This window comes from Rutilus rutilus (assembly GCF_951802725.1).
Source record: "Rutilus rutilus genome assembly, chromosome: 14".
In the NCBI taxonomy this organism is placed as follows: domain Eukaryota; kingdom Metazoa; phylum Chordata; class Actinopteri; order Cypriniformes; family Leuciscidae; genus Rutilus; species Rutilus rutilus.
This window is the reverse complement of record NC_140219.1, coordinates 32,725,257-32,743,475: the sequence shown is the minus strand read 5'-3', so window position 1 is coordinate 32,743,475 and position 18,219 is coordinate 32,725,257. Positions and strand designations below refer to the sequence as shown.

Sequence of the window (18,219 nt, the reverse complement as noted above, 5' to 3'; positions counted from 1 at the left end):
CCTACCCCTAAACTCAACCCTACTCATAACTTCTCCTAAAATAAGACTGAAACGATTAACAGTGAATAACACTGATGCAGAAGCACCTAACCCTGGTTTTAAACCTAAACTTGACATAAACTGTAATCTTGTCCCTCAAATCTGATTGGTTGATTCGAATGTTGTTCCTGAAAAAAAAATTACATGACTGTTTTCAACATTGATAATAATCATAAATGTTTCTTGATCATTAAATCATCATTTTAGAATGATTTCTGAAGGATCATGTGACACTTGCAGACTGGAGTAATGATGCTGAAAATTCAGCTTTGATCACAGGAATAAATTACACTTTACGATATATTCATATAGAAAACAGTTATTTTAAGTTGTCATAATATATTACTGTTTTTTTTTTCTTTCTTTTTTTATCAAATAAATGCAGCCTTGATGAGCAGAATAGACTTCTTTTAAAATCCTAAAAAACGTACCAATCCCAAACTTATATATCAGTGGCGTGCGGCCCATATAAGCTATGAATGCTCTGCATACCCAAGCCATTTGTGGACTTGCTTATTAACATTAACACTATAAATTACTATAAATCCCCTTGTTTGAGGTGTACCATAAAGCTTACACAATAAAATGTTGGCAATTATACGTATGTGCCAAATGACGGTAATTTTTTTCAAATGCCACTCTCACTGATAGTTCAGGCACAGCCGCGTACGCTCTGTTGTTATGTGTCGTCATCACTGTCCCGCGTTCTCATTGGCTTGCTCGCCTATGGGGGATTTAATGCGCAGGGAAAGCTGTCCGCGGATCGCTCGCCCAAGAGGAAAACTGTGCCGTTGCTGCTAGATCTCGATCACGAAAGTCGCATTGTATTTGATACAAAACGAAATAGACTAAATCAAGTGGGAAAAAATTGATAACTGAAACCATTTTCATTTCTCCATTAAGAATAGTTATTGTTAACGAAAACGTATAAACTGTTAAAGATATAACTACTGTAAGTAGACCGGCTGTAACTATCTGAGGCTGTTAATCATAGTATATGCGTTTGCGCATGCGTTAAAGTCATCAGTTTGCATTATTTCAACATATTTTTAAAGAATGCTTATATTTCTTATTAGCCTATAGGCTAGGCCTACTTAGATTTATTCTAAATACTTTTACTTACATTTAATGTATAATAGGCTTCTAAAATGTATTATTTTATGCTTATTTTTATCTCAATAAAACACATTTAAATTGAAACCTGCCATGATGTTTCTTGTGTGTCATCTCTGATTTAGATGGGTGTCCTCAGCCGATGCGCTGTACCGTTTTAAAGCTGAAGCATGCCGTTTCTGCGACATTAGTGTCAACTAGAGAATCACAAAAATACAGCATATTTTGTCCCTTTTGCGCGTCGAGCCTGACTCAAATCAACCACAACTGCTTTTAAGGGTGCTTGTGAAGGCCTCAACAGGTAAATGTGGGCTACTCTCAATTAAAGGTCAAATATATTATATATAAAACTTTAGCTGTGTTGCTATGTGTCATGAGCAGGTTAAGCAACTAAGCAGTGAACGCGAACGCAAACCCAATCCAACACATCTGCACCAGCTGCATTTGTGATAAAGCGCACCCGGTTCACCGCAAAAGTCACCGCTCGCCACTGATATATAGTCACATAAAGATATGAAATAACGGCTCATTAATGGTGAAGTCACAGGATCACAGGTATGAATCTGACAGGGTGCGTTCTGTGAAACGGTGTCGCTGTCGGCTGTTCCCCTTTCACACAGGTGGCCTCCTTCCTGAAACCATATATGCTTTCTGTCCAAAATCTTCACCTCACTGTCCTGAAACGTGCGGTCCTTGTCCTTTAGATGCAGATGCACTGCTGTGTGTGTCCCGAGGGCTTTGCCCTTCTGTGTGTTGACATGCGCTCACAGAGGTGGTTTGGTTTGCTGGTGTATCGTCCTCATCACACTGCTGCATGTGTGACGTTGCTCGCTTTGCTCTTCAGGTTTATGAGTGCTTTAGCCCGTTTGAAATGTGTGTTGTGTTTGTTGAAGGTCCTGGATACTTGCTTAAATATTCCAGCCATCTAGGGGATGACAAGGTTTTTTTTTTTTTTTTTTTTTGCTAAACTCTTAAAAATATAGGTTATTTATTGGCATCTGTGGTTCAATGAAGAACCTTTAAAAACAATGGAAACTTTCCATTCCACAAAAGATATATAAAAGGTATAATTTTTTCTTTTTTTTTCTTGTATAGCGGAAAATATTTCTTTAGAAGTTTAAAATGTAACGAAAAAAAAAAAAATTCAAGGGATATTTCACCCAAAAATGAACATTCTGTCATCATTTACTCTCCAAACCTGTATGAGTTTCTTTCTTCTGCTGAACACAAAAGAAGATATTCTGAAGAATGGACCTATTGACTTCCATAGTAAGAAAAGTCAATGGGGTCAATCAACTATCTGGATGCCAACAGAAATTTGGTCACTGAAAGGCTTCTTTGGGGGCTTTAGCCTTTGTGTTGTGGCAATATAAAAAATAATCATGAAAATGATATTCAATTATTATATGATTCCTAAACAGTATCTAAAGTATAGGCCTTTATAAATGCTGCCATATATTTTAGGATGGGGTTCCTTATGTTGGGGACCATGTATTGAAAATCCCTGTACTAAAACATTCTACTTTTACCTGGATAACAGAATCTTCAAAGACATTCTCATGGCTTTTAGAGGTCTTACGATACACTGCCGTAGGACCGTATTAGTTTATATTAAAGCCTCTTCCACAGGCATACATCATGTTGACTGTAAATGAATTAAACCGAACTGAGTATTCCCTACCGTGGCGTATAGGCAAAAAAATAATGAAACGCTGAGAACCCATTTCTCAAGTTCATTCTCCCATCAGAGCGCTAGGGAGCGCATGTAAATGCACATTACAAACCATAATTCTTAATTTTTAAGACGTTATCAAGTCACAGAAAAAGCAGCTCTTCCCGGCTCTGAGCAAACACACGTGCAGCCGCTCGTATATTATGAACCGGACACATTGTTCAGAAGGGGATGAGACGTGCCGAGCATCGCATCGATTCATCCGGAGCGCTCCTGTGATGCCTGACATGTCTCTTCTTTGGGAGTCTTGCTCTTCTGTCGCAGGAGGGTCATTAAGTGCTTCTTTTTTTTTTTTCAGCCATTTGCGCAGCGTTTTTCTGAAAAGTCATTTAATGTGGTGCGGTGCGGTAGGATGACAGCTGCATGCTGGGAGAGCAGACACAGGGCTTTTCACGCCACCTGGGCCGGGCAGAGCAACTGAGCCGTGCAAAGCCTGAATAGAGGAAGTCCAAGGAGAAGTTCAAGCAATCTGCAGTATAGAGGAGTTGCCAAAAACTGTTGACTTTGTTGCATTCGTGCCTGTGTTCAGCGCCCGAGATAAGGCTTTAGAGGGGCGACGGCACGTGATCTCGGCCATGAATGAACGCATTTGCATAATCCGCAGTGAATTGCTCTGGATATCATCTTTTAAAATCAGCATTTTTTAAAATGCATGTTTATATCTAAAAAAAGTTTTAAAAAAATGCCACGAAGTACTGTTGGTCTTTTCAACAACTGTGACAACAATATTATTTCGAAAGTTAATCACAGCACACTAATGCATTCACAAATAAGGATTTTGTCTTCTTTATAATGACATGCTTAAACTGTATTTGCTGGCGCTCATGGCTATTTATTATGTGTTGTGGTTTGTGTACAGGAACTAAGTTAATCCTTTTAGCAAATCCTATACAAACCAATTTAGACCTGTCAGTCACCGCTGGTCAATGTCAATTTGGTATATTCAAAAGATCCAGGGGTGCTATTCTACATAATGACCAAGTGCAAATAAGCCTGCCTTCTTGTCAGAGGCTCTTTACGATAACTCCACTCACCGATGCTTGCTTAAGCCAGACAAAACCAGAGGTGTAAAGACTAAACCATACTTCAGTGCAGCGAAAATGACTCCTTAACACGTTACAAGTCACCAATTCCAATACGTCTTGAGTAAATGTCTTAGAGTTTTAAGTTAACATACTTAATGTAGGCTTAAAGATGCTTTATTCCTCAATCCCTAAGAGACATGCCAGTGAAAAACATGAAACAGTTGATTTATTTTCTAAAATTGAGATAAAACTGAACACCTTAATGTTGCAATAGACTAAATCAAGGTCGACGCAAACTCAAGTCTCAGTTATGCTCAAGTGCTCAAAAACAGCTTAAAATCCCCCTGTGGTGAAAATCAAGCTTTTAATTTTCTTTATATGTCTATGTGGTGTTTTTAATATGCTTTAACTCAAACCATGTGTAAGTTCATAAGTCGACACCATTGCTGAGTATTTCCTCCTTAAAACTGCAGTGAACCAAAGACAGTCTCAAACACACGCTTTGAAATCGCTGGTGTTTCTGACGTCACAAACTACCTTGTAACCAATCAGATCAACGTGTGATCGTCAACCAGTGGATCTCTGAGCTGAGTGAGTGAGTGGAGGCGGGGCTCATTTGCATATTCATAGAACCGCGTATACTAAATTAGGCAAAGGTGTCGAGTTACATTCAAGCTAAGGCATGAAGAATTTTTCTTCAAGGAAAAAAACATTTAAATGTCATTTTGGTGATCAAAGATGATTTTTAGGGATACAATTATTGACAACAGGTGGACTTTAAAGGGTTAATTCTCACAATTTTTTTTTTATTCTGTCAGTAGTTACTCACCCTCATGTTGTTCCAACCCCGTAATACCTTCGTTCATCTTCGTAACACAAATTAAGATATTTTTGATGAAATCTGAGAGCTGTCTCACTCCTCCATAGGCTTCTACGGGATCGAAACGGCCCAGAAAAGTTAGTAAAGACATTGTTAAAATAGTCCAAGTGACTACAGTGGCTCAACCATCATTTTATCAAGCGATGAGAATACTTTTTGTGTGCAAAACCCCCAAAAAATAACGACTTTATTCAACTATTCTTTTTGTTCTGTGTGGGCCTGAGTGAATTCACGTACAACCCAGAAGCGCTGTGCTGTTACACTACGTAAACTAACTCGAAGCCCACACAGAAGAACATGAATAGTTGAATAAAGTCGTTATTTTTGTTTCGTTTTTTGCGCACAAAAAGTATTCTCATCTCTTGATAAAATTATGGTTGTAGTCACTTGGACTATTTTAACAATGTCTTTACTAACTTTTCTGGACCAGCAGATATCAATTACCTAGCAGCCTATGGAGGAGTGATCCAGCTGTCAGATTTAATAAAAAAAATCGAACGAAAGTCTTACGGGGTTGGAACAACATGAGGGGTGAGTAACTACCGACAGAATTTTCATCGACCACTAGAAATAAACTGCTGCAGAAAAAGTTAGGTGCCATGCAAAATGTAACGAGTAATTATTCTGTAACGAGTAACTAATTATTCTGTAATGTAACGAGTAAGTATAACTCATCACAAATGTATTGGAGTAAAGATTGCATATACTTATTCAAAAATGTCAAGTAGAGTGTAAAAGTCGCTAATATCTTTGATAGTAAGTAAAAGTACAAATTGGCCAAAAAGATACTTAAATAAAGTAACTAATTACATTTACTCAAATACACATACTCACCCTTTTCCCAAACTCATTCTTCTCTCTTTTCCCACTGCTCATTTTAAAGAAAAATCAAAGAAATATTCAAAAAGTGGAAATAAAGTGCCTAACGGGTAATTAATAGTGCTAACGGGTTAGATTGGGTGCAGCATCCATTTATGATTTTAATAAATATAATCATAAACACTGTTTTAATATATTTTTAAATGTACTGTAAGTGTCTGCCACTATTTTTACATAGTATAAATAGCATCATTCGCTATTTGCACTTAGAGTAATGTGTATTTAACTATATTTGCACTCTCTATTAATAATAATACAATTAATCCAACTTTTTTATATATACATTTGATTCATAAATGTATAAAAAAAAAATTGACTTGACTAAAACCAGTTAATTTAAATTTCTGGATTTTGTTGTGTATTATGAGTTCTGCACAGTGATGCGTGATGCAGATGTTTCACAGCTGTTACTATATGTGTATCTGAACACCGCTGGAATGCTGTATCGACCAATCATAATGCGGGGCCGACGCTATCTGTTTTATATTCAACTCAGGTTGCATTGCAGATATTTTTTGCGAATATTTTTTGCGCTTTGCACGGTTGTTTTTAAACTGCTGTAGGACAACCTAGAGATCTAATCCAAAGTGACAAAGTCACATTAATTCTCTTTGTGCATATACATAACACTTCATTTGTGTAAAATTGAATACGCACTCTGAATGTATTTTATGTGACAGCATGTCAACACCCATGAAGCTCTGGAGTGTGAGCTAACACAAAAATGATTGTTTTCCTGCCAGGATTTTCCATTCTTCAAGCCATAATGGAGGCAGCGGTGGCAAACAACTGGCAAGTTACAGCGCGCTCGGTGGGCAGCATAACCGACCCGCAAGAGTTTCGGCGCATCATTGAGGAAATGGACAGGAGACAGGAGAAGCGCTTCCTCATCGACTGTGAAGTGGACAGAATCAATGTCATCTTGGAGCAGGTAAAGTCTGCATCTCCTCCTCTCTGTTTCATGCTCGGTCTGGCTGGTTTGACGTCTCTTCCCTACCCATAAACCCCGGCATCCGAAAGACTCGTTCATTTGGCGGGAATCTAGTCCCTGTTTTATTAATATTCCTGAAGTCCATCACTCTACCCGTGTCTTTTTCACATGGATGACCTGACAGATCTGTAGACTGAATGGCTAAGCGGATATTTAAGCACAACTGTCCCGTTCTCTTTGTTCTCTAATGGATCTGCGCGGCTCTTTGATGTGTGTCTGTGAAGGGTAATCAGCCCCTGAAGTGGAATGTCCTCGTTAGCGCTAATTTAAATGTATTAGCTCCAATAGCACAATACCTCATCATAGAATTTTTTTTTGTTTCGCCTGCTTTTTATGAATCTGTTCTGCCACTAAATTTAATCCATAATATATATTTAGCTTTCATTTACCATGGGCAGCATGATTCAGTTTTCTTTACGCACAATTTATGTTGTCATTGCTCTGTTTTATTGAAAAAGCCCAAAATGGCTACTATAAATCAATAGAGTGCAACACTAACTACCCACTTTTTCAGCAGCCTGGGTTCTGAAAGTATTTTTCCCATTCATTTTCTCCATAGGGATTTTTGAGAATCTTTCAATAGAACTCTAAGCCTCAAACCAAACCAGCCGGCTTTGAGAGAGACAAAAAAAGAGACAAAAAAAATAAAAAAGTGGCTGTTTGGATTTAAATAGGCAAATGCTTAAGAGTCTATGACTGGATCATTATTGCAGTGATTATTATGTTTCTTGCATGTTATATGTTTGGCAACAGTTCTTCTAACCCTAACTGATGGAGTGTGTAGCTTTTCATTTCTTAAACAACCATGTAGGAAGACACATCGTGTTCATATTCCAGGATGACAATGTCGAGATTCATCAGGCTCAGATTATGAGGGAATGGTTGGGAGGAACATGAAGAATCATTTCCACACATGAATCCAGAGCTTAAATTCATTGAGAGTCTTTGGGATGTGCTGGAGGAGACTTTACAGAGTGCTGGACTCTTGCATTGACAATACAAGAACTTAAACCAAAAATGTATGCACCTCTTGATGGAAATAAATGTTATTTCCATCAAGAGGTGCATACATTTTTGATCAAGAGTCGAGAGTCACTTTTTTTTTTTTTTGGCTAGGCAATGTATGAGTTGAAGAAAACAAGGGTCCAAGACTGAATAAATAACATGTTTTATTGATATTCATCTATTTAGAATTTAGAATTAATTATAAGTGTAAAATAGCATCTAAGTATAGTGCAAAATATACTTTTATAAATTAATCAAATATGTCAAAAAGTATGAAACCGAAGTTCACGGGCATCATTTGTAAACCGTGCATACACACATTTGATCTTAGAGTGTGCGTACGCTAAATCCACGCCAGCTTTCATATTTATAGAACGTTGACGTGGAAAGTGATTTGCAGAGTCTGAGCAGACACACACACTTTTCCTCGTGCCAGAGAGTCGGAGACCTGCAGGAGTTTGGAAATCTAAGCAATTCTTGCCGCTCGTCGTTCTCAAGTAAAGCACTGGACGTTGACTGGAGCTCTTTTATATGTTAATGATATTAATTAGGCGGCGTTTACAAAACGGAGATCTGAAACCATTCAGCTACGCACAATTTCAAGCTCATTTGCAATTGATAATTTCACATCTGGAAGAGAGGCGGACGCATATTTTTTTGTGCGTGTGTTCGTTCTCTGAATCACACGTACGCACATTTGAGAAATGATCATAAGATCAAATGTAGGGTTTCTACTCAGCCCCAACATGTTTACATAATTTTGGAGAGTCATAAAGGTAAAGACATTTGGCTTGTTGTCAGTAATTGTGGGGTTTAAGATTGTTGTTTCAATTGTAATAATTACTATTCTGATTGGTGTTTCTCTCTTCATGATTGTGCTGTTGTTCGCTGGGATCAACACTGGGCCACATTCATAAAACATGAACAGTGCGAATTTATATTTCCTTATGTATATCCTTCGTAAAAACATTCTTACATATATTTTCATGTCGAATTGAATGAGACAATTGATATGATTACATATAGCTGTCCCACTGTGGCATCAACAGAAAAAATACCGTTTCTCTGCTCAGGTTAGCTCATTTTTCTTTGAAAAATGATTGGAAACCTATTGGTCAAATCAGCCTGGTTTCCTCAACAAAAACCGGTAACACTTTAGAATACTGTTCCTTCATTAATGAATAATTACACAGGAACAAACGAGTAACGCACTATTAACATTCTAGTAACTACTATTAACTAACAAGAAACTCTGATTAACAAATTAGTAAGTAATAGCGCTCAGATGAATGTAGTAGTTCATTATTAGCTAATCAATAACTACTATTTTTTTCATACCTCCCAGAGAACTACTATCTACAGGTTCATAATTAACATGAATAATGCATAATTTATAATAAAAGGTAATGGTAACCCACTAGTAATGACTCAAGTATTACTACATCATTCTAAAGGAACTACTAATTATTTGGATCAGTATTCTAAAGTGAAAAACATGATAACTACCTAATATTGACTGAAGTCATTGTAAGCTTTTGAGATTTTTGTAAGCTTTTGAATAGTAATTCCTTCCAATGGATTTGGTAACACTTTAGTCATTACTAGTGTGTTCCCATGATCTTCACTTTAGAATACTGATCCAAATAATTAGTAGTTCCTTTAGAAAGATGTAGTAACACTTGATTCATTACTATCCAAAACCTTACAAAAACCTCAAAACTTACAATGACTTCAGTCAATATTAGGTATTTATCATGTTTTTCACTTTAGAATACTGATCCAAATTATTAGTAGTTCCTTTAGAAGGATGTAGTAACACTTGATTAATTACTAATGAGTTACCATTACCTTATTATATATTATGCATTATTAATATTAATTATGAACCTGTATATAGTAGTTCTTATAGTCTTCAGTGAGGTATGAAAAATAGTAGTTACTGATTAGCTAATAGTGAACTACCACATTCGACTGAACACTATGACTTACTAATTCGTTAATCAGAGTTTCTTGTTAGTTAACTACAATGTTAATAGTGCGTTACTCATTTGTTCCTGTGTAGTTATTCATTAATGAAGGAACAGTATTCTAAAGTGTTACCCAAAAACCTAATAGGATTTATTTCAGTTGCTTTTGTATTACTGCAGAAAGATGCAAACCACAGCAACACACAACGATATCTCAGACTGTATGATGGCAAATCCAAATTTTGCAACTTTCAAGTGATTCATTACTGTTTTGTACGCATATATTAATTATAATTCAAATGCATTTTGTGTTATTGACCAAAATATTGCTGTTGATATCTGAGAGGGGCATGTTTGATTCATTTTGAATCATTCATGAAAAAGACCTCATCCCTGCAGCACTCTATGATCTGCATTTATTCAAGAGTCGTCCTCCAAAACTTAATCTATGTCTTTACAAAGAGCCAATGAAATGCTGCGCTTTACCTCGTCTTTGCCTCCATCTGTACCTCTCCTAAATATTGCAGCTGATTTAAGGGTGAAAACGTGTAGGCAGGAGAGGAATTAGGGAAATTACAGTGGGAATCCCGTGTTATTGCCCCCTGGAGCACACATGTTTTTTAATCCCTTTTCCGAACTCAGCATGTATTGGCTAAACTGGATCTAATTGAACTAATCTCCCCGGCCCTGCTGACACTGATAGCCGAGATAAGTTTCTGGACTGCGGTTCTTCAGAGACCAGCAGCGAGAGCTGATCCCAGACAGGAGAACCGCGCTATAGACTTCTGCTCGCCGTAATCCATCTGAATTTTGTGATCTCGAGCTGCTCGGCACAGACTGGGAATGGGAGCCGGCCTCCAGAGGGTTTCAACAGCTGAGTTAAGCTTCGCGAAGAGCAATGGTGACAGCTTTTACTGCCCTGCTATACTGAGTATGTCAACCCATCGCAATAATTTATAAGCAGTGGCCCTGCAGTGGAAGCACGGAGGGGCTTGTGCCTTTTCAAGAGGAAAACTAGCTTGTGATCTGGGGTTTACACTCAGGATGTGTCATTTTACCACGTGAGAGCGTGACGGCCTGTCATGAGGCAGTGCTACATCTCATGTGTCGATCTTCTGTATGTGTGAATATGGTAAATAGTGCTACAAAGAGCCAATATCTGCTTTGGAAAGGATTTGATGCAATTCCCAGGAGGATTTGTGTCTCTCTGTTATGATTGCATATGAATGCACACATTCTTTGATGAGTCTCAGAGGGTCTTTGGCGGGGCATTGGCTCTACCTGGACTTTCTGTGCTGAAGTTTGCGTGAAGGCATCAATCTGTCCATCATAACCTCGGGGTTATGGTGGGATGAATAAATGACATCTGGGACTAACTGTAAGATACAATATGCAGCACTTACCAGAGAGCCAGGATGTGACGGGAGCGTGGGAGGAAAATTATTAAAATGCAATGCATTGAGAGCCAATGCTTCACTGAAGCCTTGCTAGATCTGCCACCATGGAGCATAAAGAATAGGTCTCTTTCAGGATGGAGTTGCACCTTTGAATTCATTCAGATATGCCTGGCTAAAATTTGTTTTTACAGTAGAAGGCCAAGCAGGAAATAAGTATACAAATATTTTACAAATCCATCAAATTAATATGTAAACCAATAGTTATAATTACATGTGTTTGATATAATACAAAATATATTTATCAAATAAAATAGAATAGAAAATTGAGAAAAATATACTCCCAGTGCAATATTAGTTGGCAAGTTTGTTGATTGATTTTGTAATGGTCACAAAGGAAAGCGAACACTTCTGTTAATCGATTAAGAGGGAACGTGTCAGAGTTGAGGTGAAAGATGAGCGAGGACTCAAAGACGCGGAGCAATGTGGGCCTTTATCAATTCAAAAAAAGAGAGAAAAAAAAAACACCCTGTAGGGGAAAACAGACCAGCATGGCAGGACTGGATGGGACGGGACGCGGCAGGTCAGGACATAACAGGAGAACACCATTTACAGGGCAACAATTGATGACAAACTGGCACAGGACAGAGGACACAGGGAGATTAAGGGGCTGTTTACACGACACCGTTTTCAACCAAGAACGTAAAACTTTGTATGTGTTTTGGCCGTTCGTTTACACGACAATGCCGTTTTGGGTGCCTGAAAACGCAAACTTTTGAAAGCAGGTTTTTTTATGTGCAAGTTTTTGAAAGTGGAGATCGTTTTGGCAATGTCTGTGCGCGGAAAACTCAAAGGAAAAACTTCTCAGTTTTACTTGGATCGTTGTCGTGTAAACGTACCCTTAGTCTGTCACTTATTCCTAATGTTCTCATAACTCTCCTCACTTTCAGTTTGCTTTATAGTGAAGATCCTATAATAATTTATTCAATCAATAAAACAAATTTTGAATGAAAAGCTTACAAACCAGCCTAACCCAGAATACAACCCAACTACTTTAAATGAATAAATTCTGGTAGTATAACTCAGTTTTAGACTTACACATTAAAATTAAAAGATTAAAGATAAGCATCATTATCCATGAATCATTTTAGTCATTTAAAACATAATTTGTGGCTACCTTGTTTTACAAAGAAATGTTTCAGGGTTGAATGTTGAACTGAAGGTCTGTGTATAAAAGGCTAATAACAGACTTAAAGGGATAGTTCATCCGAAAATGAACATTTTCTCATCATTCTCTTGCCCTCATGTCCTGACAGAAGTCGATTTTGAGTAAACTACCCCATTAGACCCACAACAGAAGCAGGCTGAAAAAGTAAGACTCAAAAATAAAACAAAGCTCGAGTCATCTGAGGTAAATCCTAAAGACCGAGGCCTTAAAATCTCTTAAAAGCTCACAGGCTCTGGAGAGCGTTTAACGTGTCACTTTAACAATCTAATGGGATTAGGGGGTTAGAGTTGTACTGCAGGAGGCAAACAGAGTGAGACGGAAAGAAACAGGATTCAGGAACAGGCAATAGTCAAACACAGTAAAGAGGGTAATCCAAAATCTTAATTAAAATACACTAACAGTAATCCACACACTCTTTGTGTTTCTACTTTTGATAGTCAAATGCAAGATTTGAACATTAAGGGCCCTATCATACAACCGGAGCAATGCAGCGCCAGGCATGACGCAAGTGCTATTTGCTAGCTTCAGCTCGACGCAGTTTTCATTTTCACGTCCTGCACCACGTTGTTTAAATAGCAAATGCATTTGCGCCCATCTGTTCGCCCATGGGCTGCTGGTCTGAAACCGAGGTGTGTTCTGGCGCATTGTTGGCGCGTTGATATTTTGAGGAACTGAAATAGACTGAAATAGCCATTGACTAACTGAAACCTGGTCTAAAGTCAATGGTGCAGTATATATATATATATTTTTTTTTTACGCGCATACACTCTGCTTATTACACACACACTCTGCTTATTACATACACAGAGATGCACAGCAGCACACAAACATGGCAATCATTAAAATTAAAAGGATTACAATGTAAAAGATTAATATTGTGTACATAAAGATATTGTGGAATCTGGCTTGTCCCGTAGATGGTCTCCTTTCTCTAGAGACGCGTTCAGTCTTTCCACTTGCAAATTCCGTCATGTAAATAGCGAATCCGCCATGCCGTGAGGGCAACTGGCTTTTAAAGGGAATGGGAGATGAGACTCTGATTGGTTTATTGTACGTTACACTCAAAACACACCCATTACTCGTTAAGAGAATAGGGACAACCCTTTTAGACCGTCGTTAAACTAGCAAAAGTGGATTCGGACACACCCTAAGTGCACTTGCGTCCTGCGCTTTAGACCATGTGCTTAGATCATTAAAATATGGGCCTGGGGGTTTTAAGTGTGTGATCCGTTTTACAGGTGCCATGGGAAATCAAACTCTCTTTACTTAAACTCCCCCTGTAGTCAATCATTTTGTTGCTGAAAACTCATATTTAAACACAAATGTAAGTGTTATTTTTTTTTTATGTATCGCTCTCTACAACATTGGACACATAATGGTAATTAATATGATTAGCCTTTTGCTTGACTGTTATCAAACAACTGATAATTTGTTGGTAACACAAACCATGTTTTAGGCAGCTGCCTTCTAGAAACGCTTTGAACAACTCAGAACGTCAGTGGAGAAAGACATATGATTCATCATAACATTCTATCTACATCATATACATAATTCACCCACTATATTGCTGAATGTACCTGATTTTTCCTGTCAACAAAAATATACCAGGATAACCTGGCATCTCTTGAGACTCCCCCCTGCTAGTTATGGGGATATGCTAAAGCCCGCCTGCATGTTGATCTGATTGGTTACAAGGTAGTTTGTGACGTCAGAAACACCAGCGATTTCAAAGCGTGTTTTTGAGACTGTCTTTGGTTCACTGCAGTTTTACGGAGAAAATACTCAGCAATGCTGTCGACTTATGAATTTGCACATGGTTTGTCATAAAGAATATTAAAAACACCACATAGACATATAAACAACATTAAAACTAGATTTTCACCACAGGGGGACTTTAAAATTTTCTTATACGGAACATGATAATTTCCTGTCATTTCTTGGAATATCTGAAAGCGTCTCGGGTTACTCGCGTAACCCATGTTCTCTGAATAGGGAACGAGACGCTGCGTAGCGATGACGCAATGGGAGCGCCCTCAGGGCGGTGCTGATTGTCTGAACCCATATAGAATCACGGCAATTCATTGGCCTGATGGCATAGGCGCTTCCTCAGCGGCGCTACGTCCCTCACCCTTTACATAGTGAACACGCCATCTGCTCTTCAGATTTTCCAATGATGAAGAAGAAGAAGCCCCTAGGCAGCAAAAGGAGCTTGGCAGCGAACGCAGCGTCTCGTTCCCTATTCAGAAAACATGGGTTACATGAGTAACCCGAGACGTTCTTTTTCATATGTTCACTCGACGCTGCGTAGCGATGATGCAATGGGAAAGATATACCACACACACCAAGCTAAGCGCTGCCGGATCTGGGCCAACAAGGAACTTTCCTATAACTTTTTTTTTTTTTTTTTTGCTAAGCCAGACTCAACTAGGACCTAGGCAACCAGTTCATACAGAAAGATCCCGGGAACCTGGGGCCGCATCTAAATCCAAGTTATAAAGCCTAATAAAAGTGTGTGGAGAGGACCAACCTGCCGCCACACAAATATCCTCTAAAGGAACTCCCTTGAAAAGAGCCTGGGAGGACGCGATACTCCAAGTAGAGTGAGCTTTGACGCCCAGAGGTGAAGGAAGCTTCCGCACCTCATAAGCCAGGGAAATTGCATCTCTATGAAAGAGAACCAGTTTTTCATAATATCTGTCATTATTAGCAGAACACAATTTACTCATGGGGAAAACCAATTGTTTAATCAATAATTCAAGAAGGTCCAGAATTTAAAGCTCTTGATTCTAACTTGTACTTGGCCTTATGAAAAAGTAACATAGTTCTTGTAAATGTTTAACCATAGCATTTGTTACAATAAAGATATAATTACAGATAAGACCGCTGAAGGCTCCTCATTACCATGCTAAGGCCAATGTTGACTTTTTTTATTTATAGCATTTGTTATGAAAAATAGCAAGCTACACATTTAGAAACTATAGCTACTACATGCCACAGTTATAATATCAATTCTTAGTGAAAAGTCAAATCTCTTAACAGATTATCTATTATAAATTCTAGTTAGTCCAAATCTACCCCAATAAATACAATAGAATGTGATCAATTCTAGTAAAGGTGGTCACGAGTTTTAAAAGCTTAATGTTGGTGCAGGATGATGTTTTCTCAGTCTTTTTTGTGGCTGTTCTAGATCATGTTTGACTTTCTCCCTAGCGTTTTAAAGCGGTAAATTCTCAATAGAATTCAAATGGGTTGCACATCAGAGTCGCATCGCGATATGAACGGCTCACTTATGCACAATTAAACAATTGGGCTTCAGTCATATTGCACAGATAATTGATCTGTTCAGTTCATACAACTTATAAAAGCTCAGAATGCACGATGTATGCAATTAATGAATAGCCTGATTCTACGTATCTTGTGTGTGGTCAGAGTACCGACAACATGAGCACTGGTCTGACCTAAAACTGGACCGATGTTCACCCTAGTGATGTTGCTGGTTTCAGCAGGATCCGGACACCATTTGCTGGGTCATCTCTCAGGTCAAAGGAGGTGACGAAATGATCACAGAGCCAGAGAGCAGGATTGATTTTTTTAGCTCAGGATCTCACTCTACAACCTTTAACAGGAAAACATTGATACGGAGAGCTTCTTAGAATTTTTCACAGCTTTTTCATAGCATATGTCTTAGATGAAAAGCCACTTGGTCTTAGATGAAAAGCCACAAAAGGTCCACTTGATCCTTTTGAAAATGTGTGTTCTTCTTATTATATTTCCTCAGTTTGTTTAAACAATCAATAATTACGACCTCTGAGGGCTTTCCACCGAGAAACTATGGGTGTTAATAACCATAGAGTTTTTCCAATTCCTTCTTCTTTACTCCCATCAAATACTTCAGGTTATCATCACCTGACTTTCTAATATGAAACCTGAATCTTTTTTTCTGCAGAGCTTATATAAAAAACATCCATCCATCCATCCATCCATCCATCCATCCATCCATCCATCCATCCATCCATCCATCCATCCATCCATCCATCCATCCATCCATCCATCCATCCATCCATCCATCCATATCACGTGTAGTTCTTGAAGAGTAACTATGTAACACTTGAGGGATTAATGATGCATTGTATGACCATATTTACAGTTTGACAATTCCTCGCATATCAAACATTGGTTTAATTGGTAATTTAAATTAATTAAATAATTGGTAATTCTTTATAATTTGTCATAGTTATTAGTTTTTAATGAGGCTAATCTCACTCAGTAATTATTGATTACCTAATAAGGAACTATCTCAGTCGTAAATGGTGATTTTACCTACTGTTTAGTTAACCTTGTTTCCATATTAGCTAATAGTATTAGCTGAAGTGTTCATTTAGAAGTACTCATTTTTCCATATAGTTACCTATTAATTATGGACCATTATTCTAAAGTGTTACAATTCTGGAAGGTGTTACACTTAAATGCACATAAGAATAGGCTTTGCACTGTGCACCCGACGCAACAATAGTAATTTGAGTGGAAACCAATATTATAAAGTGTCCTGGTGTTTTAGAGGAATGATACCTGGATTCAAATTGGTTAGTGTGTTTGGTTTGTCTTTTGGAAAAGGGCCAGACCTGCTCAGCTCACAGAGGTTTAAATTCAAAGCAGTCGAGAGGACAGGAGAGGTACAGATGCTCCTGCCAGTTAATTAGGATGTATCCCCTCGGGATCACTCCGGCTTCTGGCCTGCCCACATAAAAGCTAGCCTGAGGGAGGAAAAATGAAGATAACTGAGTGTTCGAGAGAGCTTTTGGGATGCGTTTGTGGCCATTTGTCCTCCCCCAGTCTCAACCCTCAATGAGTTTGAAGAACGCTTATTGATTGGTCATGCCATGAGGTAAGTGTTGGTGGAGGAATTGATGATGCTGCAGCTTTTTTGTTACCCGAGCTGCACCCATGCTGTGGGTAAGATAAGACAAGACTCGCATTTATACCCGCTTCCTACTGTTCATTATTTGTTTTAGGCACAGTGCTTACGAACACTGCATTGAACAACCTCATTCTTTTTTTTATTCTTCTCCATACCATTCTGTAATTAATTGTACAAACCGCATAACATACAGACTGCATTCAGTCTTTGTTTTGCAGCCTTAGGTGTGTCACTTTTTTAAATAAACTTATACTTAAATATAAAAAAAACTGTGACATCAAACTGATAAATAAATCGATATTTACATTTTTTCCGGTCAAAGTTTGGTATCATAAACCTCAATCCATACCATTCTGGACTAATTTAACACATTGGGCCAGATTTACTAAACGGCAAATTAGTGTGATAGCGCGATCCTATAAAAGCACAGATGGGAGAGGAAAGTTCTGCTCATGATCTACTGACGACACACACATTAAAGAAGACAGACACAGCGGATCATTTCCATAATGACCAACGCAATATACCAATTTGCGTCTGGTTTAAGACATGCTTTTTTGGGCGGTAAATAATGGTGTGAATACCAGTAACTCGACGAGTGCAAACCTTAGTAAATCACCTTGCATTCTCTTCTCCCATAAATTTGAAAGGGAAAACTCCTACAAATGCATATGCAATAAGGTCAGCCGCAAAAATAACCCCGTCCACACGTTCAGCGCTAATTTTACACTGCATGTCTTTAGTAAATCTTGACAGTAGTTTTTAAATGCCATAAGAGGGTTTGCACTGGCCCATATCTGGCCCATAGTCAAAAGAGCAAACTTATTTGTTTTTAAACCCATTTTTTAGGCACAGAAAGAAAGAAAGAAAGAAAGAAAGAAAGAAAGAAAGAAAGAAAGAAAGAAAGAAAGAAAGAAAGAAAGAAAGAAAGAAAGAAAGAAAGAAAGAAAGAAAGAAAGAAAGAAAGAAATTTTCTAACCAACACTGATGATGTCATTGGAATATTTGTTGGAAACAAGATTGCGGTTGGTCTTCTTTTTAAACTGAT

The 18,219-nt window shown here is 38.1% G+C and overlaps 1 protein-coding gene across 4 annotated transcripts in view; it reads left to right on the top strand.

Moving 5' to 3' along the window:
- Window positions 1–18,219, top strand: part of gria3b (glutamate receptor, ionotropic, AMPA 3b) — a 153,034-nt gene that overhangs the window by 75,716 nt on the left and 59,099 nt on the right. For all 4 annotated transcript variants that reach the window (XR_014629767.1, XM_084429998.1, XM_084429997.1 and 1 more), the window contains exon 4: window positions 6,412–6,599. Coding sequence is in view for 3 of the 4 variants with exons in the window: in XM_084429998.1 (XP_084286124.1) it covers window positions 6,412–6,599 (188 nt within the window). In the remaining variant the exon portion in view is untranslated. The remainder of the gene's footprint in view (window positions 1–6,411; window positions 6,600–18,219) is intronic.